Source organism: Fundulus heteroclitus, chromosome 6, assembly GCF_011125445.2.
Source record: "Fundulus heteroclitus isolate FHET01 chromosome 6, MU-UCD_Fhet_4.1, whole genome shotgun sequence".
Taxonomy (NCBI): Eukaryota; Metazoa; Chordata; class Actinopteri; order Cyprinodontiformes; family Fundulidae; genus Fundulus; species Fundulus heteroclitus.
In genome coordinates this window covers 28,009,452-28,031,200 of record NC_046366.1, presented here as the reverse complement: position 1 = coordinate 28,031,200, position 21,749 = coordinate 28,009,452, and the positions used below count along the sequence as shown (strand labels likewise).

The 21,749-nt window shown below is 42.6% G+C and overlaps 1 protein-coding gene across 2 annotated transcripts; it reads left to right on the top strand.

Annotated features, from left to right (window-relative positions):
- The first annotated feature begins 247 nt into the window (after positions 1–247).
- On the top strand, positions 248–18,980 carry twsg1a (twisted gastrulation BMP signaling modulator 1a). Of its 2 annotated transcripts, XM_021320903.2 has the most exons (6): positions 248–393; positions 490–686; positions 3,385–3,545; positions 13,662–13,761; positions 16,487–16,747; positions 18,467–18,980. In XM_021320903.2, exons 3-6 carry the CDS (start codon positions 3,420–3,422, stop codon positions 18,646–18,648), a joined length of 669 nt encoding a protein of 222 aa, XP_021176578.1. In that variant the 5' UTR covers positions 248–393; positions 490–686; positions 3,385–3,419; the 3' UTR covers positions 18,649–18,980. The 2 variants fall into 2 exon arrangements, with proteins under 2 accessions (XP_021176578.1, XP_035994398.1); XM_036138505.1 differs by having other exon boundaries at positions 248–686.
- Positions 18,981–21,749: the final 2,769 nt, after the last annotated feature.

Genomic DNA, 21,749 nt, shown 5'->3' with positions numbered 1-21,749 from the left:
ACGGGGCCCCAGATCTTATTAAAACTGCGGTTTCCTGCTTCTTCCCCGCCGCAGGCGGCCTGGGGCTGCTGCGGCGGCGCATGTAAACACCTGTGGAGCAAAGTGGCCCATCACAGGCCTGCTGCGGTGGGCTACAAATGAGCTGAGGGTCGCCCCCCCTCAGCGGGGAGCCCGATCGGCTTCGCGGTTTCCGAGTCGGCCTCTTCTCGCCTAATGAGACGCTCCCAGAAAGCCGCTGATAGGAGGGGAGACAAAAGGGAACCGCGAACGGGGAGGAGAAGAGGATTCAGAAGGCAAACAGAGCCCAGCTCACGTGTTGGAGCGGGTTTTACGCAGCGCTTTTACGCACGCTTCTCTCGTTGCTGCTCCTTGGTGTTAGTTTTACGATCCAGGGTAGGCTGGTCGGTCATCTAAGCAACAATCCCCCGAGGCTCTGCGCGCTGATTTGGGATCTGTTTGACCCCAGGGGCCGGTGTTTTCCCTCCGCAGAAGCTCGCTTTTGAAAATGGAGCGTGTGCCTTTAAGGCGCCCGACTGCCTGTCGCTTTGTGCTGCGGAGAGACTGACGCCCTCTGGACACAGTGGACACTGGAGCGGCGGCGGATCACCATCCTGGAGGAGTTCAAAGAGAAAACAACCCCAGTCTCTCCTAAAAGGACGAACTGAAAACTTAGTAACTGCGTTCAGGTGAGTTTGAAGACGTCAGATCTTGTTATTTATTCGCGGCTGTTGCGCTTGCGTGCGAGAGAAACCAAAAAGAGAAGGAGAGGAGAAAAAAAAACTCTGGAATGAGGGAGCTAATGTCCCTCACATGTTTCCTCTTCGTCATGTGAAGTGGAGACGATGTGCAGCTCTGAGCGATGAGGTGTAAAAAAAAAAAAAAGGGAGCAAGAGTGTGGAGTTTGTGTTTAGAAGCGCAACACACACGGGCAGAAAATGGATGAAGGCAGCTGATGTTGCCAGATGTGTTGCGCATATTGTTATTCCTCACAAAAAAAAGTAGCGTTGGCTTTGAATGAGATGTGACTGCAGGCCGTTTTTTTTTTCCTTTCGGAGAAAGGAGTGCTTTGCATGACACAGCAGCGATTTCCAGAGTGTTTACAGGGCAATTAGACCTCGTTGTTTGACCTTTTTAGATTCAAAGTTAGATTACAGATGCCAAGAAAAAAAGGGGGTTTAGCCATAAAAGAAGCTCCGGTTGAGTTTTAGAGATTAACCTCAAAGCAACTGAATCAAAGACTCCCCTTTTGTTGTCTGTCTACGTCCACAAACTTAAATGTATTTAACCGGGCTTCCTGTAAAGGACCAACTGGGGTGAGGGGGATCAGTAGTCAGCGTCCCTGAGGTGGAAGACTCAAGAATTGGCTTTTCTTATGAACTGAAACTCAATCATGTTGGATGGAGAGCGTCTGTCTACAGTTTACGCATCTTGCCACAGATTATCTGTTGGACTTTGACTAGGCCATCCCATATATGGAATATGCTTAAACCTAAACTAACAGTTCTCAGTCCTGGTCCTAAGGGCCCACCGCCCTGCATGTTTTAGAGATGTGCTCCAGCATACCTGATTCAAATGGTTGCATGACCTCCTCAGCATGCCGTCAGTTGCTGTAGAGGCCTGCTAATCACCCATTTATTTAAATTAAGTGTGTGGCAGCAGGGAATCACCTGGAATATGCAGGACATGGGGCCCAGAGCACCAGGGTTGGGGGCCACTAATCCAGACCGTTCTGCTCTAGCTCCGGCTGTCTGCTCAGAGCCATGGTTCCTGCTGGAAGGTGAACCTCCGCCTCGGTTTCACGTCGTTGGCAATTTTCTTTCCAGCATGTAGCTGCCTAAAGAAAAGCACCCCCACAGCATGACGCTGCCACCACCCTGCCTCATGGTGGAGATGGTGCGTTCAGGGTGATGCGCTGCCTTAAGTTTTCCTCCAAAGCCTTTTTTGAATGAAGACCAACAGGTTGGATTCTGCCTCCGGTATGACGTCACGCCTCCTTCCCAGAAAACCCAGAGGGTTAGGGTTCACCTCCAACAGCTTCCCTGTCGGCAGATTCGCCCCCACCCGAGCTGTTGGTCTGTGCTGCTCCTCCAGAGTTAACATGAGCTGTCCTGCTTCCCAGATCAATGTTCTCCTTGGCATGCCAGTCAGTTTAGATGGACATCCGTGTCTCGTTCAGTTACTCTGGTACGCAGGGGCGGTTCTAGACAGGGGCCAACAGGGGCCCATGCCCCTGTAGAACTGGTCCTGGCCCCTGTTATGGCCCCTGTACTAAAGACATAACATTAAATACACTTCTAATAATTACTTGCAATGGCAAAGAAACCATAACTGATTGGTCACTTTGACCAATTTTATCTTTTACCTATACAGTTTTACTCTAAGAAGGATATAAAAATTAAGATGTTTCACGTTTAGCTTTAGCCGTATTGAGCTGGGGGCAAAGTTTTCAACTGCTAGATCAGGGGTCTGAAATCTGCTGTTCCAGAGCCACAAGTGCCTCACTTAATATTATTACACAGTTAAATATTGCCATTTTATTGTTTCATTTTTTTTGTTCTGTGGCCCTGTGAAAAAACACTGGCCCCACCTTGGCCCCCCTGGTAAATTGAGTCTAGAACTGCCACTGCTGGTACCTTAAGCAGCTCTAATCCGGTTCGATTACATTTTGTATAGGAACAAAGGGTCCAGAGTGAAAATGCATGAATTTTGAAAACAACGTGTTATTTGTCTTCCATTTCACATGTATGCCCTTATCTGTCTTTTAAAAGTCCAGTGAGATGCATTGAAGTTTGTGGTCGAAGTGTAAGAAAAACGCCCCGTTTTCACCTCTTAAAGAGACTTTTTGTAACATTTTAAAATTATCCTAGTCAGGAAAACTTATATCACGCTACATTTCTTAATTTCGGTCGATACGATATAATTACGATGTCAAGATAAAAGCCTCAGAAAGACTGCAAAGAACGGCCACAACAGATGTCTGTACAAACTTATGACGATTATTTTTCCATGTTTATAAAACTCCTCCAATATAACATTAAGAAATAATTGCTTAAAAAAAAATAAAACATATATTTACACAAAAACCCAGAAGGTCAGTCAGTGACAAATGCTGAAATCATCGACTGTGATGTGTTCTGAAATATTGGAAATGTCACATCACCTGTATTGATATATCGCGATATATATATCGATATTGAATTATCGTCCACCGCTAATCTCAATCAGCAATTCTTTTAAGCTCTCTTGGGACTTGTGCGTCTTTGACTCTAAACTTTTACAGGAAAGTTTCGCTGCTTGGAAGCTAAAAGTGACGAAAGTGAGCCGAGCAAATGCTACGTTCTCGTGTCAGATGTGGTTCACGCTCTTTTTTTTTTTTGCTCCCAGGTGTTTTCCCGTCGCGTGCTGGTGAGACCGTCAGGATGAGGTCCGCCCGGCTGATCCTCCCCGCCACGGCGGCTCTGCTCTTCCTCCTGTCAGGACTCTCCCTGACCTCCGGCTGCAACAAAGCCCTCTGCGCCAGCGACGTCAGCAAGTGCCTCATCCAGGTGAGCCGTTTTTTTTAAATCCACACCACAGAGCCCGGGCGAGTGATGCAATCGGCTCCTGGCTGCGTTGCAGATCCTGTGTGCAGATAAAAGCAGCAAAAGCGCGCCCAGGTTTTCCCCTCCCCTGGCGTTGCAGCTGTTTTGTATAAACAGGCTTTGACGATTCTCTCACTGAGAGCATGGAAACAAGTTAACGTGGGAGCCTCGTACAGAACAAAAGAAAAAAAAAAACGATACTCATTAGTCGCCACGGTGGGCTTGCTCTCAGGATAAGCGAGAACAAAAGTTAGGATCTGCAGTGAGGAATGCCGATGAATTCCTTGGATAAGCTGGAGAGCGGCCGGGATGGAGGCTTGTTTCCTCCCGGGGAGCGGAGACGTTTATTTGTCCAAGCGCCACACTGCAAAAATGGATCTAAAAATAAGTAAAATGTTCTTAACGTTAGTGTATTTGTCCTTAATTTGAGCAGGTAAATAAGATTATTTGCCAATGGAATGAGTGTTTTCACCCCTAAAATAAGATAATTAGACACCCCGCACTTGAAATAAGATTATTGAGATAAGTTGTTCCTATTTTAAGTGCAAAATTCTTATTCCATTGGCAAATCATCCTATTTACCTGCTCAAATTAAGGACAAATACACAAATTTTAAGAACATTTTACTTATTTCTAGTTCCATTTTTGCAGTGCACCTGAGCTGCTTTGTGAAAGAAAGTCCTGCTTGCTGTTCTGAATTTAGGGCAAGTCGCCCTCTCCGAGTTGCCGTACGACTGGCCGCTCTCTGCCCACAGGACGCTTCATACATTCTCGTTGTTGCAAACTTGGTGGCCTCGCCTCTTCCATTAGCATGTTTTAAAGTACAGTGATTAACCTGAGAGCCCGTTTCACCTGAATGACCCCAGCGGCTGGGAGGGAGGGTCTGCTCAGATTGCCTTTTGCTGCTTAGGCTGGAAATGTGCACTATTTCCCATGCAAATTATATGAGCTTTATTTAAATCAAAGCCATTAAGGTTATTTGTACACTTGTATTTGTTGCACAAAAGCAGGCCTTCACTTGCTCTTCAAGGCTCAACAGTTACATTTGAATTAATAACACAGTCGGGAGTCCCCAATTTAAAGCACATCATTGTAATTTCCGTTGCCTGGTCCTACCCGGCATTAAATATACCAGCTGCGCCCTGCTAATCTGCCCAAACACAGTTTTCTGAGGAGACGCCGTCTGTGAAAACACGGCCAAGAAGCAAGCATTACACTGCAGAGCCTGTTTTCAGTCCCGTGCCCCTCGGCAACGCAGCGGATCTCGGCCCCCCGCGGGGTTTCCTGGGAGCGGAGCGTCCAGTTGTTGTAAAGTTTGTGGGGGGGGGTCTTGTAATGTTCACGCAGTGTGGAGCCGATCACTAAACAAAAACAGCTATGGATGGACGGGAGGGACAAGCAGCCATTTAAAATAAAACCAAAAACATGTTTGACTTTTAATTCCAGAAACTACAGGACAAAATAAAATATAAAATCCACCTTTCTATCCACTGTTGGTTGTATTTAGGTCGGTACTTTGACTGGACCATTCTAACACATGAATAATCTGAACCATTTGATTTTTTTTTGCTCAGGCTGTATGATCAGTGGCTTGTGAGCAGCGTCCCTGAAGAAAAGCAGTCCAACAGCATGATGCTGCCACTGCCATGTCTCACACTGCAAAAAGAGAACTAAAAATAAGTAAAATATTCTTGAAATTGGTGTATCTGTCCTTGATTTGAGACGGTAATTAAGATTATCTGCCAATGGAATGAGTATTTTTACCCCTAGAATAAGATAATTAGATATACTGCACTTGAAATAAGATGATGGAGATGAATTGTTCCTATTTTAATTGCAAAAATCTTATTCCATTGGCAAATAATCTTATTTACCTGGTCAAATCAAGGAAAAATACTCTAATTTCAAGAAAATTTTACTTATTTTTAGTTCTATTTTTGCAGTGCACAGAGAGGATGGTGTGTTCACAGCGATACCCACTGTTGTTTTCTGCCACACATCGTTTTCCACCGAGACCGTGAAGTTCAGTTTTGGTTTCATCTGACCAGAGCACCTTCTTCTGCTGGTTGCCTGTGTCATCCACAGGGCCTGTGGTCAACTAAGACGCCAAGTTTGTAGAGCGCACAACCAACAGTGTTCCTGTCAGGAGATTCTTCTACCTGAGCGGTGGACACCTTAGCTACTGTTGAGGATTTTTTTAAATTCTTATTTGTAACAAAAAGTGAGACAAATTAGAAAATGTGCATCACCAAAATTCACTGTTTGGTTGCAAAGGCAGAAAGGGCTGGATAATTATTCAGCTTTACTTTGTAAACATCACGGAGACTAATTGTTCGACCAAGGATGCACAACATATCGCAGATACTTTGCCGTTATAACATCAGGGTGTGCGATATTGACATCACAAAGGAGTGTTTGGAGTGGCAAAATTGTTGGCTAATATATTCCAAGTGTTATGACCTTACAGCAAACACTCACTGGAGAGAGGCCAGAAGAAACAAAACATTGATATCGTTGTCGCAATATTTCCAAATGCTGTCGCCCTACAAGAGATGCTAACGTTGTGCAGCCCAAAATTTGACACCATCTGCTTCTCCGTCAGAGTGACTTTTGAGTGACTGATGCTGTCGAAATGGTCGTCTCGGTGAACAAAGTTGAGAAGTGACCAGTGAGCTCCAGTCCTTTCTGCTTTTGTTAGTTTTTTCCAAAAAAAAAACACCTGGACTTTTTTTCCCAACTTTTTTGCCCTTTCATTTTCTGTTTCAAACTTCGGGAAAAAAAAGTCCAGTTGTTTTGTTTTTTAACTTTTTTTGGGGGGGAATGATCATGACCTGGATGACTGAGAATCTTCACCGGCACTTTGTTAGTTTGACATCCTTCAGCGGCAAAGGCCTTGTATTCACTTCTCCGTGTCAATCTGTCACATAAAATAACATGCATTTAAATTTGTTGTTGTACCTTGACCAAATGTGGAAAAGCTGCATGTTGGGAATATTTGTGCATAACTCCAGTCACACCAAAGTGTTTTATTGTCCTGTAGCAGCCGTTGGGCAAAAATAATTGAGTTTTGGGTCAGCACTGCAAAAAGAGAACTAAAAATAAGTAAAATGTTCTTGAAATGAGTGTATTGTCCTTGATTTGAGCAGGTAAATAAGATTTTTTGCCAATGGGATGAGTATTTTTACCCCTTAAATAAGATAATTAGATATACTGCACTTGAAATAAGATGATAGAGATAAATTGTTCCTATTTTAAGTGCAAAAATCTTATTGCATTGGCAAATCATCTTATTTACCTGCTCTAATCAAGGAAAAATACTCTAATTTCAAGAAATAATTTCTTATTTTGAGTTCTATTTTTGCAGTGAGCTCACCGTTCAGGGTCTGTCTGACAGAAAGCCATCTAATACCGATCACCGATATTTTCTCAGACTTAAACAAAGCTTGCACTAATGCAGTATTCCTCAGAAAGTAAGTTGAAATGGGCCAAAATTGGGATGAGCAGATGAGACCTCAAAGCAAACTAAAAGAGGGTTTTAGTAATAATCTGATCAGTGCGTCTCCAGTCCGTTTCTTCAAAACATCGGCAGTCCTGCTTGTTTATGTTCTTCACGTTGGCTTGTTTCTAATGAATGTAACGGGCAGTGCGGCTCTTGCGACCCCGCCGACACTAACTTGCTAGCTGTCAGGGGCAAGAATGATGACCTGTGTGTGTTGTGCAGGAGAAACTTCTCCGCCTCCACATGCTCTGTAGACGGTCCGTGTTGCTTGTGATTAGTTGGATCTGCTGTCTTGAGCTCGTTTTTCACGCTCTGCTGCCACATCCACTCATTTGTCTGGATTCTCTAAAACCCCTGAGGGTGGAGGAGAACGGGAGGAGGGAGGCGAGCCCAGGAGGAGGCGTGTGTGTGTGTGTGTGTGTGTGTGTGGTGTGGGGGGTGTACTTTTAGGAACTTGAGAAGCGTGCAGAGGGTCCCACGCGGAGCAGGCCAGGCAGCGTTGTGGGGTGGGGGCGGCAGATTTCAAAGCTTTACACTTTCTAATACAGTTGTTCAGAAGGAGAAACGTTCACTTTCCAAAGAAAGTCTTCCTCTGCAGCTGCGTAGCTTTGACTGATCACTGGGGTTTCCACTTGAGAGCATGACACGCCAAATAAGACCTTTTTTTTTTTAAGATAACCTCATCTGTCTCCGCAAGGAAATTGCTGTTGGAAGGTAACAACCACCGCTTGTGTCGACTAGTTTGCCCTTTCAGTTTTTCAGTGAATGGCACATTTATAACCCAAGGTTACATCCTCTGATTGCACAGTTAACCAAAAAGGTCAATATGGCACGTATGGTAATAACATGGTTCACAACATAATCTATGTAGTTGGACCTGTGGGTTGAAATTTCCAAGTTTCAAGTTGGAAAAGTCACCTAACAATCCCCCTAGAGTTGGGAAGTACAAGGCACCTTACTGACCCCAGGTCCAAAATCCAACATGGCTGCCATGCATGTCCAGTAAAGTGAAGGTTACAGAAACAAGGTGCAGTGAAAAAGTATTTGCCTCATTAAAGAAGCACTGTTTAAGTTTTGACCCAAATATTTGCTCAATTTGAGAAATGCTACAGCCCCACTAAGTGACGTTTTTACCTTAATATATCCTCTTCTAAGTCTCTGTGATGGTAATCTAAGTCTTTATGAGATGATTGAGGGGTCTGTCATCTCCCTCTAGTGTCACTAGACAAACACACTTGTAACTTTCAATGCCTCCGACCCTGAGGCGGTCTTGCAGCTCTGTTCTCGTTCTTGCGGTAAGACGAACAGCTTTATGGCAGCCCAATCTAAGGCCATTGGCATTGATACCAATCTACCTACTATAAGCAATGCCTGGGTGGTTCTTTTTAAATCTCTTGTACATTTCGTGAGTCACAGGTTGCGGTTGATTTGGCTTGTTTTTGACCGTAAGTCTCCTCTTTGGGCAACAAACTTAAAAAAAACTATTTCAAGAGCTATAAATAGACCAGCTCCCGCTGCGCTACAGACAGCGAGCCGGTGACTCTGGCCACTATTAGTCTGCATACACACATCTATCTCTCTCTCTCTCACCTCCTCCTTGTCCTCCTCCCTCTCCTAAATAATCAAGAACCAACAATTACTTACGTTGGGTTCACAGTGAACCGGGTCTCTCCGTCTCTCTAGCTGCTTTAACAGGGATGGCGTGCTGTAACTGGGGGGTTATGCGGACGGGACTGAGTATTTACGACAGTGCTAGTTTTTAAAAGGGCCTGTAGGGGGAGCACCACTTGAAAATGGCTTAGTATGGCTATAAAGGATTTTTCAGTTCAATATACAGCACTCGGTGCGTAACGATGCTCCGTCCAGGCTGCCCTACTCAAAAACTTGCCTATGTAACTTGGGAGGGTCAGATCCGTCGCTGAACGGGTCATGTGACCTAGAGCGGCACTCTTGGTCACATGACCTATTCTAAGTAACAGCAGTGTGAGCTCAGACTGACTTGTCTTTACAAGTAACTCCATGACTTCTCAATCTGCTGGTCCAAAATGGTCTGCTATCAGATTCCAAAACACGGAGGGAGACTGTTTAATCTTGCGACTGTGCAGTGTTGCCAGTGGCCTTTAACGGCACTAAACCTGGGAGTTACAGGACTAGCGCCCCTAGTAGCTAAAAGGTACACACTGCTGATTTAGCTTTTTTTTTATTGCACTTAAATCTTTCAGTTCGTGAAACAGATTTAAAGACCATGAAGACACCCTAAGGAAAAAGGCCTTTGTTGTTATTGGGGGTAATCCAAACCCACCTCGTCGTATTTGAAAAATCAACAGTTGTCGCCACTCTCCATGGCAAAGACTGTAATCAAGAATGTTGTTGAATCATGAACTGTGGGACATGACTCTCATGTATTAAGGTCAGTGTTGCATTTCCATCCTGGTATGGTTTTAGCATAGCTCTGTTCGACATGATGAGTAAACTCATAAAACCTCCCGTTACACTTGCTGATGAGCTATTTTAGCTACTCCTAGCTGGTGTTTTCCCTTTAACTCCTCTGGATCAGCAGAGGTGTGCTTAGTTTTTCATATGACTATATTTAAAAAAAAATGGGAACTCTTTCTCTTTGTACAAAAGTCGACCTTTGTTTAATATCAAACAAAGTAGATTCAGCTTTGCTAGCAGAGTTGTTTCTTGCTAGCTTTAGCCTATTAGCTTAAGTTAAGCTAACCTGTTTTAGCAGTACCTCCATATCTTTTTGTGTTTTAGAAAAAAAAAGCGAACATTTCTGATTTATGAAACCTGCCGTTGCGTGCGGTGTGGTTTTATTTCTTACAACGCCACCTCTAAGAGTTATAATTAGTGATGGGATCAGATCTTGATCAGACGTTTGCGGGGATAGAGAGGCTGGTGATTATGTGAGCTGCGTGTGGTTTCGCAATCCCTCCCCGCTGAGTCATTTCAGAGTCTTTTATCATTGCCACGGGTGTTTAGACGGAGGAGACGTTTCCCTGAGAAGATGAGAGAGAAGCCATGCCGAGAAAGAACGTGGAAAAGAAAGTAGAGCCAGCGAAATGAGGGACGAAACAAGGGAGAAAGCCAGTTGAGGAGGGGGAAAGCGAGCTGTTAAGAGGGAGAGCTTTTCGCCCTGTTCTGTTCTCCAGGTGTTTTCTTGCCCTTCGCTTCTCCCTTTTCCTCCCCCATTATTGTCGTGACCTTGACGTGTAGGAATGTGCTCCCTGCTCGGAGTCGGGAGGGAACAGAAGGGAGAAAAAAGGAGCTCCTCCGGCACTATTTAATCCCACCAACAAGGTTTTAGTTTTGTCTCCTGCACGGCCCCGGGACTTCAAAGTTTAACTCTTCCAAAGAGCACAGAAGTAAAATCAGGTGTTTGTGCACCGACGCCAGCAGCGGTTTCACGTTGTTTTTTTTATTTTTCTAGATGTTTCCAGAAGCCCTTCCTTTCAGAAGGGCTTCAGATCTACAGAGGATTCAGATGTTACTGGACGTACACGTTCTCCCTGTTTTCTCATTAGTCTACAAGACATTAAATTAATCATCTTAGATGCTTTATTGTTGCAAAGTTTATTTTGTGTACTCCTAACGATACACAGGTTTATGCTGCTTAAATCAGCCGTGTCCCTGTGGGACTTGGACTGAAAGTTTAAATGGTAGACGGACTTTATTTGATCTTCGTTCCCATCAGAGTGGCTTTTGTGGCTCTATGTGAGTCATGCAAATGTTGCACTCTGCGCCTCTGTTGCTGAGTTCCTGGGTTTAAAAAGGAGTTAGGTTAATGCGATCTGACTCATGAGGTAGAGCGGAGCAAAACCAAAGAGCTGGTGCCTCCAGAAGAACTGCAGCTGCGGATCTAAAAACGGGTTTTACTGTGATTTTTGTGTTTAAATGTACAGCGTTTGGAGATGTGTTCATACACATTTAACCTTATCATGCTTTTCCAAAACCACAAACCTGTATCAAAGTGATTTTTTACATGATAGACCAACACAACGTGAGGTATAATTGTGAAGGGGAAGAAAAATAATACATGGTGAATTTGTATTTAACCCCCCCTGAGTCAATACTTTGCAGATCTACCTTTCATTTTTAGCCACAGCTGCAAGACTTTTGGGGTATGTCTCCACCAACATTTCTCCCCATTCTTTGTTGCAAAATACTTTAATCTGATTTAGTGCGAAGGAGAGCATCTCAGAACATAGATTTTCAGGTTTTGCCACTTGGAATTAGTTGTAGACTTTGACTGGACCATCGTAACACATGACTATGCTTTGACGTAAGCCTGCTGTGTCTCTGGCCGTATGTTTTGGGGTCAATGATTTGCTGGAAGGTGAAACTTTTGCCGCTTACTTAAGCGTTTTGGGTCGTCTAAAAGGTTTTCTTCCAAGACCGTCCTGTATTTATCTCCAATTTGCTTATTGAACTCGACCACTGTCCCAGCTGAAGAGAAGCATCCACACAGCATGATGCTGCCACCACCTTGCTTCACAGGGCAAATGTTGTGTTCAGGGTGATGTTCATTCTGCCTATTGGCTCATCTGACCGATTGGCAGATTAGTGGAGGGCACAAATAATAGTTTTGCTGGTCAGCAGATGCTTTTATCTGAGCTGCGGGTCTCTGCAGCTCCTCCAGAGTTACTGCAGGCTTCCCTGCTGCTTCTCTGAAAAATGCTCTGTTAGTTCAGGTTGATGGCCATAGGGTGCAGTTGTGCCATACTCAGATGATGGACTGAACAGTGTCTGTGAGATGGTCACAGCTTGGGATGTTGTTTTGTAACATAAGCCTGATTTAAACACCTGGAGAACTTCCTCCCTGACCCGTCTTCTGTGTTCCTGAGTCTTTATGATGCCGCTTGTTCGCTAATGTTTTCTAACGAACCTCTGGGGCCTTCACAGAACAGCTGGTTTTATGCCCAGATTAAACTACACATATGGGGACTACATTTACTAAGATGTCTTTTGAGGGCAGAGGGTTGCACTGGATTTTATTTAGCAGTATTAAAAGAGTGGGGGGTGAATAAAAATGCATAATTTTTCTATCTCTATTTCTATTTCAGTCAAATTTTGGTTTTGTTTATTTTTTACTTCCTTTATGTTTTAGTTCTCCGCTCTGCGTGACCAAAGCCTTTCTCAGACCCTTTTTTATAATTAGTTTCTGCTCCGTTTTGTGTTTCCTTTGACGTCAGCTGTCTGTTGTATACAAAGTTAATTACGGAGATGTCCTGGCGCGTGAAGGAACGACTGATAACGAACTGGCTTAGGAGAAAAGGCAAGAAGTTAGGAAGGCAGCTACACGTATAACTATATTTGTTTAACATCAGTCAGGAATTCATGTTAGGAAATGACAGTCTGTTATGTATAATTCTTTACCCTCCACTGCAGTGAGATTAATGTCTTAATAAAATGCAATTATTCCCCAAAAAGAGACTAAAACCTTTATCTTCTCCTGAGCCACCATAAAGGAGGGAGGATTTGAAGGTGAACATGTCAGGACTTGCTCTCTTCTTGGACGTTAAAGCTGTTTCTCCTCGTGTTTTTCCTGAGGTGCCGTCGTCTACGTCTCGCATTCTTTGACAGATAGCGCAGATGCCTCATCCAGCTTACAGTCGCTGCAGTCCTGTAATGGTTACTGTACTGGAAGCAAGCCGGCGCTTTAATGACATGCTTCCTGTTAGAACAGTGTCTCTACATGCCATCTCCTGTAGAGTGGATATGTTTCACTAGAGATGGACGCGTATACGTTCGTACCACTGAGCTATATTATACACTGAAGTGCTAATCGCCGTCTGTTTGAACGAGTCGCTTTGAAGCCACCAGCCGCCATATTGGTACTCCCTATTTCCCCTCAGTAACTAGGGAATATGTGCGCTACAGCATCGAATAACGAGGATTTTCTCATGTTCAGGGGGGACTTAAGACTTTTAAAATGTCAAATGCCATATACTTTTATGCTATGTTCCAAAAATATCAAGTACTGAGAAAGTCATGTGCTGAAATATTTTGTATTTTATTCATTTAAATATATATGTTTAACATTTATAAATATATAAATAACTATATACAAAAACATATATTCACATATGTGTATACATATATATACATATACACATACTTATATATACATATATATATATATATTTAATATGAATAACATGTAAAATATTTCAGCACCTAATTTCCTAGTAGTTGATAGTGTTAGTACATCCACTGACTGTAGAATTACCTGTGAAACGTTTTCACACAGCCAGAAAACTGCTTGTTGTTGCAACCAAATCCTGTGGGATTCTGTGAGAGTAGGGAGTAGCAAGATGGCGGCCAGTGATGTCAGTTTTTCTGCAAAATCAGCACTCCAGTGTATTATATAGCTCAGTGGTTCGTACTTGTTGTGTAAAATGTCCACTGCTACTTTTAAATGTTTTATCCCTAATAATCAATGTTTTTGGCCCAAATCTCTCCTTTATCGTTATTGCGTATCGCTGCATCGGAACATAGTGGCGCCGTAACGTCGCCGTGTTGCTCCTAAGCCGTGTTGCTGTGCTTTGCTCATGCATGTTTCCATGTGTTCCCTGCAGGAGCTGTGCCAGTGCCGTCCTTCCGATGGAAACTGCTCCTGCTGCAAAGACTGCATGCTGTGTCTGGGGAACCTCTGGGAGGAGTGCTGCGACTGCGTCGGTAGGTGCAGGAGTCTTTATTTGTTGCAGGCGTGGGTTTTGAAAAGGTCAGCCGGCTCTATTTTGGTGTCGGAAAACTTTGCGGAGCGCCCGGATGCCTGCTGCCGATGAGATGCAGCTGGGGAGCAGAGTTTCTGAACGCGAGCTCAGGAAGACACGGATGCAGATTCGTCACACCGCTGTCATTAACCTAGTCCATAAAGATGGGTCATTTAGACGCACCGTTAGTGGTGTGTTACAGCAGATTAGAAGTTCATAGAAATTAATTTGGGATGTGTTTGTTATGAAACTCATTTAGCCCAGGAAATAAAGTCAGGAACCATGTTTGCTTGTGTAACGCTGGAACGTCTGGAAAAGTAGCTGGAACCTTTTCCATGTCCATAAAACTCTGGAAAAAACAAATCAGTGTGAAGAAATTTTTATATTCATCCATCGGTTCATTCATTGTCCATCCATCCATCCATCCATCCATCAATTCATCCATCCATCCATCTTATCCATCCATCCATCCATCCATCAATTCATCCAGCCATACATCCATCCACCCGTCTATTGATGTATTTTTCCATCCATCCATCCATCCATCCATCCATCTATCAATCCATCCATCCATCCATCCATCCATCCATCCATCCATCAATTCATTTATCCATCCATCCATCCATCAATTCATCCAGCCATCCATCCACCCGTCTATTGATGTATTTTTCTATCCATCCATCCATCTATCCATCTATCTATTGATGTATTTTTCTATCCATCCATCCATCCATCCATCCATCCATCCATCATCCATCCATCCACCCGTCTATCGATGAATCCATCCATCCATCCAGCCATCCATCCATCTACCCGTCTATCGATGTATTTTTCCATCCATCCATCCATCCATCCATCCATCCATCCATCCATCCATCCATCCATCCATCCATCCATCCATCCATCTACCTGTCTATCGATGTATTTTTCCATCCATCCATCCATCCATCCATCCATCCATCTATTGATGTATTTTTCTATCCGTCCATCCATCTATTGATGTATTTTCTATCCATCCATCCATCCATCCATCCATCCATCCATCCATCCATCTATTGATGTATTTTTCTATCCATCCATCCATCTATTGATGTATTTTTCCATCCATCCATCCATCCATCCATCCATCCATCCATTGATGTAATTTTCAATTAATCAATCAATCAACCATCCATTGTCCTTCCTTCCTTCCTTCCTTCCTTCCTTCCTTCCTTCCTTCCTTCCTTCCTTCCTTCCTTCCTTCCTTCCTTCCTTCCTTCCTTCCTTCCTTCCTTATGTAAAGAACGACCAGTGTGACAACACCAGTGAAAGATGTTTAACTACTAATCATTTAATTAGCCCAAAAACATAAAAATTTTATCCTGGAAAAGTTTATCATCGCCACATAAAATGTGGCCAAGAACCCAGTAGAAATAGTATTATAAATGTTTTAATAGTTTCTTTTATCATTTGCAAGAACCCAAGATGGTTGTTTCTGAGCAGTTTTTGTGGTGATTATATGATGTAGAAAGCAGCACAGCAGAGACGGACCTGTAAGCCACGTTGGTTTGTGTTATTTTCCAGCTGTGATAGAGGGATAATCCATCAACGTGGATGATAATCTCTGTGGATTGTTGCATTCCTTTTATTTACGGTAATTCTTAATTTCTGTACGCTTTTTTTGTTTTCCGAGCTGTTGGATCTTCTTGCAGTCTTGTAAAATGGTCTTGAATAAGAAATCTTTGCTGCTCTTTGAAGCGAAATACAAAGAAACGAGGGATGGGTCGAGACTTTTGGCTCCGTACGGAGTCACTTTTACCACGGCATGGGGGTTCTGAGCGGCAACAACCCGTTCAGAAGATCCGATCAGAGAAACTTAGAAGAAGAAGAAGAAGTCGGTTCTCCTCTGGCTCTGGAGATCACAGATGCAAACCAGTGAGCAGCTCCCAGAGCAGCTCTGACTGACAGATATTGCTCTGCTTGCTGACATGCAGGCTTTATTAAAATGCTTTCATGTGGAACACAAGAACAGGGAACTGAGCGCCGAGCTCTGCTGCAGCTGCTCCTGCGGCACAGATGTTAGGGCGCCGCTTTTCCTCGTGGACGGGCCTTTTACGTCGCAGCCGAGGAGATCTTGTAGGCTCGGAGCAAATATATTGTCTCCGTTCATGTTTTCTCCCCTTTTTCACTGTCCACTTTCCACTTAAAACGAGTGATCTGTGCCAAACGCTGACTGCTTTGAAGTGCGAGTGTTTAGAGGAGCGAGGGGGGAAGATTTAGGGGGCTCGTTGGAGGAGCTTGGGACTCCAAAGAAGAAGGGAGGTGGAGCAGGGAGGGAGGGAGGGGGGCGAGCGCCCGTGAGTGTGTTTTATCTAAAACAGCTGCTCTGGCTCTGCTTTTAGCATCGGTTTGTAATCCAAATCCTCTGTCAAACTCCGTCCCCCATTAAATGATTTACCCATTAGCCGTAATTCACTTGGACTCATTGCACCGGGTTGGGAGATCATATCTGGGGATGTGGAAACTTTGTCACGATTGCTACTGTCTGTTGAAATGAAACGAAGTGTTAAACGGACCTTAATTGAGATGAGACACTTTTCTGACAGCGGTGTGGTTTTTTTTTTTAAAAACCGCCCCCTCATGAGTTTAAAACAGCTTGTGGAGGCAGAAACATTCCCTTAACATGCTGCTGCGTCTCTCTCCGTCAGGGATGTGTAACCCCAAGAACTACAGCGACTCTCCGGCCACCTCCAAGAGCACGGTGGAGGAGCTTCACCGGCCGATCCCCTCGCTGTTCCGCGCCCTGACGGAGGGCGAGGCGCCCATCAACATGATGGTGGTGTCCTTCCCCGTGGCGGAGGAGTTCACGCACCACGAGAACCTGGTTTCCTTCCTGGAGTCGCTCAACAGCCAACCGCAGAACGTGTCGGTGCCGGGGAACAGCATCCACACCGGCATCGACCCTCACGGTAAAAACAACTTTGTTCTCGCCTCGTTTTTACAGAGCGTCAGTCTTTTTTCTTTTTTTTTTTCCAGAAAAGGAAGGTTAAGAAACTGGTTAAAAGTCCCTTAATGCATTAGGAGTGTTGCCGTATTTTAGGTCATCCTGATAGATAACTTAGGTTACGTTCACACTGCAGGTCTTAATGCTCAATTCTGATTTTTTTTTGTGAAATCTGATTTTTTTTGCGTGTCCGTTCACATTTCCAAATATATGCGACTTGTATGTGATCTCCTGTGTGAACTGAATGCGTTCAACCTAAGTGTCCCGCATGCGCACTCGAGGACGCGATGACGTCACACGTAGCAAAGCGTCCTCAGTGTTTGCAGAAGTAAACATGGATTATAATGCTGGCGCGCATTTTGCGGTCATTAATTTATTTTCTAACCGGAGCTTTATCTCCATTGACTGCTCTCCTCATTGTAGTCCGCTATGGGTGTCGTCTTTCTTCCCGCTTCTGCATAGCAGGACGCAGAATAGTGACGTTTGTCGAGTATCAGTGACGAACAGGTCGGATAAATGCTACCTGGCGGTACAGACACAGGTCGCATTTGAAAAGATCAGATAGGTATCGGATTCAGGACCACATATCCAAGTGGCCTGGGTTGCATTGGAAAAGATCAGATCTGTGTCCTTCAGACTGTCATAAAAAGATCAGATCCAGGTCGCATATGGGCAAAAAAATCGGAATTGGGTCACTTCAGGCTGCAGTGTGAAAGTAGCCTTACGTACCTTTGCTCCAATGTGGCCCTTGGACTGATTTTGTGCGGCTCCCCAACTGCAATTCAAGATTGGTTTGATGCAGATGGAGACTTTTTTCCTTTAAAATAGGGTCAAAATTATTACAGACAAGTTAAAATCGAGCATCATGCTGTGGAGGTGCTGGTCAGGAGGGGGGAGAGAAGAGGGATCGAGCTGCATACAGGGCAACCATGGAGAGAGAAACTGCAGTGAAATGGTTTAGATCAAAGCTTTTTATAATTACTTTATGAAAAGAAAAACATATTGAGACAAATAGCGTTCAGCCTAAAGACATCAAGATATTAAATTTGGTCCATATCGCCCAGCGCTATAGCAGAGACGTAACACCAGAAGACTCGCAACTTTAATGTTTCAACAAAGTAAACGCACACCACTGAATCTTTTAGATTAAAAAAAAAAGTCCTGAGCAATTAATTATTTGTATATATGGTATTACAATTATGCATAACTTCAGGGTGGTTCCTTTGCATTAAATCTTCTGAAAATAAGTTGAAGTGTGTGCTTACCAGATTACAATATGTGAAATTGTTTAACGGAGTATGAAAACAAGGCACTTTAAAATAAAAACCTTTGAGAAAATGCCGTATTTACTGACAGATCAATGCTTAAAGTATTTTCCTGGAACGGTCCTGCACACAAATCACCGCCTCAATAGTTACTGTCTGAGCTAAAAAGTGTTTGGATGCCTTTTTTCGGTTTTAATTTGCAGCTCTTTTTTGATGTTTTACCCCTAAACCAGGGCTGCTGATTATAAAGTTACAGCATTCCCACAAAGCTGAGCAGCTAACCCATCACACCCACCTAAAACACATGGCCTCACTTAATTACAGCGAGCCCATTAAGTAAAAGTAGAAACACCGAGACCTGAAGGTAATTACGTGTTTTTGCTGGATCCGTTTACCCGACCTGCTTCCTTTCTTTGCAGAGAAAATGTGCACGGTGGTTTACTTTGACGACTGCGTGTCCATTCGTCAGTGCAAGCAGTACTGCGAGTCAATGGGAGGCTCAAAGTACCGCTGGTTCCACAACGCCTGCTGCCAGTGCATCGGTCCCGAGTGCCTGGACTACGGCAGCAAGGCCGTCAAGTGCTTGAACTGTCTGTTCTGACCCGACCCGAGCCGATCCGATCTCTGGGCACATGTTGGTACCAAATGTCTGCTCCGTACCAGAGGACTGAGGGAAGGGAAACCCATGACTGTTGTATGTTAGCATTCCTCGGTAACCATGTAAAATAAACCCCCCCCCGTCTCCTCATCCCTCCCCTACCCCTGCAAATTGTTTTTTTTATTCTGCTGTTATTGTATATTTTTAGATATGTCATCCATAGTGTTTTTTTTTTTGTTTTTTTTTACTAGAGGTGTATATGAATAATGTATTTTTGCAATTACTGTCAGCAAAATCAGTCTTGTACCAAATAAAGAAAAGATTTGGTGACCTGAGCGTTTCAAAAGTTGGTTTTGTTTTAGATTGTTTGTGTTGCACAGACTTGTCTTTCAGGACAAAGTAAGACTTTATTTGCCCATTATTTATTTATTTATTTAAATTTTTTTTGTGTAATGGTGAATCCCAACCTACGGAGCCTCCTAGGGGACACGGGGAAATGTTTTTTTGATTTTGCGTTCCGTCGCAATAACCTGGTAGACGGTTTGAGGGCATACTGAATACTAAAAGTCTTTCTGCTACAATTTAAGGTTCAATTTACATTTGGCAAACACCTTTAAAAGAGCCTCAGTGAAAAATATGTTTATACGTTTTTAACTCTTTGGTGGAGAAAACTAGTCGCTCTATTAACTGCGTGTTCATGTTTGTTTTTTGTAAGGTTGATATTAAGTTTTATTAGACAGACTACCAACACAAAAAAGACACAAAACTGTCAGATGGCTTCATTATCCAGTGAAAATAACTTAAAAATAGTCCCAAATAGCTTTTCTTTATTTATTTCTTACAGAAAGTTTATGTTTGTCTGTGAAGGGATGGAAAGAGATGGAAAGCCCATGTTTAACTCGTTTTGCTTTTTGCATTTTGCACATAAGTTTGTGGTGCATTTTTATCTTAAAGAAATCATATAATACTTCAGATATTTCACTAATTAGATAACATACATGGACAACCCTTATAAAAACCATATATTGTAGCAGAAAGACTTTCAGTATTCAATATATCGCATGAACCGTCTACTAGGTCATTGTGAGAGACCGCAAAATAATAAAAGAAAAAATCCTGTCCCCTATGGGGCTCCGTACAAACCTCAACCTTTATGGAAGATGTTTTTAATTTAAAAAATAATCTCACTTCCTCTAAAGGACATCTCAGTGCTGAAACTGCTGTTCTTAAGAGTTTTACTCTGGAATCTGCCGTTCTGGAAGCTGACGCTGTAATAGTTGCAGTAAGAACCTGAACATACTTTCACGGTTCAAGCACAATTTTTCCAGTAGGAGTTTCTCAGTCCACATAAAACAAATGTTTGTCGGCTACAAGCACTGGGCTTTTTATTTCTTAGTAGGGCTGGGCGATAAAGAGATTTAATCGATTAATCTAAAGTTACTTTTGGAAAATCTGAAATTTTATTTTCTTAATGCACTCACTGGGCTTCCATGAAGAGAGCATTATGCAATGCTAAATACATATTTAGGAAAATATATTGTCAAAACATTGTATAGAGGATTTTTTTTACCATATTACGAGGCACTTTAATTTACTCATTAACTTTTTTTTAAGTTAAACAAATGAAGTGAGCAGCAAACATTTTGTTATATTTTCATTATTTACAACGGTATCTTGTTTTACACGCATGTTTCACAGCTTTTATTTAGTTGTACTTTGAATTCAGGTCAACGCCGAGACGAAATGCTTGACATAAAAGCAAGTTTTTAAAATAATTTCTTTTTGTGAAACAAAAAGGAGGATTTGGTATAGTAAATCCAAGATTTTATTTTTAAGCCATATCGCCCAGCCTTAGCTCTTATTATCCTTTGACATCCTTGTGTTAGAGATGCAATCTCTCTGTCTATTTTGCTGTGCAACTATGTTGGGCTGTTTAAATAATAATGAGGCATGAGGGAATTTAAATCCAAACTGATGTGTTGTATAGAAAACTGACAGGTAGATGCGTTTTTCTCACTAATAAAAGCGATCAGCTGTGGCGCACACCGTTCTAGGTACCATCCTGCTTTCTTTTTGTGAAATAGTTTGGAATCAATTTGTTGAGGAGTTTAAAAATGAGGCTGTTTAATATAAACCACTTGAGATAGGCACCAGACTTGCATTTCACAGAGGTCCGTTAAGTTAAGTATGATTCTGCTCTGTTCTCGTTAAATCCTTTGGGATCCATCCGTTGGAGCTTTGATGTCCCTATCAGCTGTTTTATTATATTGTTTTATTATATGTTGAACTGGTTAAACATCGTTAGTCATTGGTGAATTTAATATGTACAGTAAGACTTGACTGGATTTATCCCGTTTGGCAGAATTGACTCTGATAATGCCTCCAGAGTTTCTGCAGGAGACTTTTTCTTTTTGATCATCAGGGCAAAATTATTGCAGACGATGTTACAAATTTCCTATAATTAAAGTTCAGGTACATCTGAAAGAATTTATCTTTTAATAAGTGCACTTTTTAAATTCGCTTTCAATTTCATAGTAAATATGGCCACCGCCAGTAACTTTTACCAAATAAGCAGGCTTTGGTGCATCCAAATCTTCCTTTAATTCATTTATTGAGATTGGTTAAATACAGCAAACATCCTAAACTTATTGCTGAGAAAAAAAAAATTCAGTCGAGCCCAAAAGAAACTGGATGATCATTGTTTAATACGGTAAATGTCCAAAACCATATTTGGATCTAAATTTTACACATCTCTTTCCTACAAAATCTGACTACTTTGTTACATTAGAATATTGGATATTCTTTTTCTGTGAAGCACATAAAAAATAATCTGTAATTGAAGCTTTTTAAAAGTTACATTTTTGGCCCTCAAGAACTTTTTTTACTTGATAATTTTGGCTCTTGTGATGAAAATTTAGGATACCCCTGCTCTAGAACCTCTAGCACTGTTCTGCAGCAAATACTGTGACGTAATTGTTAAAAAAAATGTAGTAGAGAACAGAGAAAATTGAACAACTTGAAAAATCTGACCAAACAGAGTGTAAAGATATTTATGCATCTCCTGGAGAGACTTCATTTAACATTTCTGCACTCCTAGAGTCTCC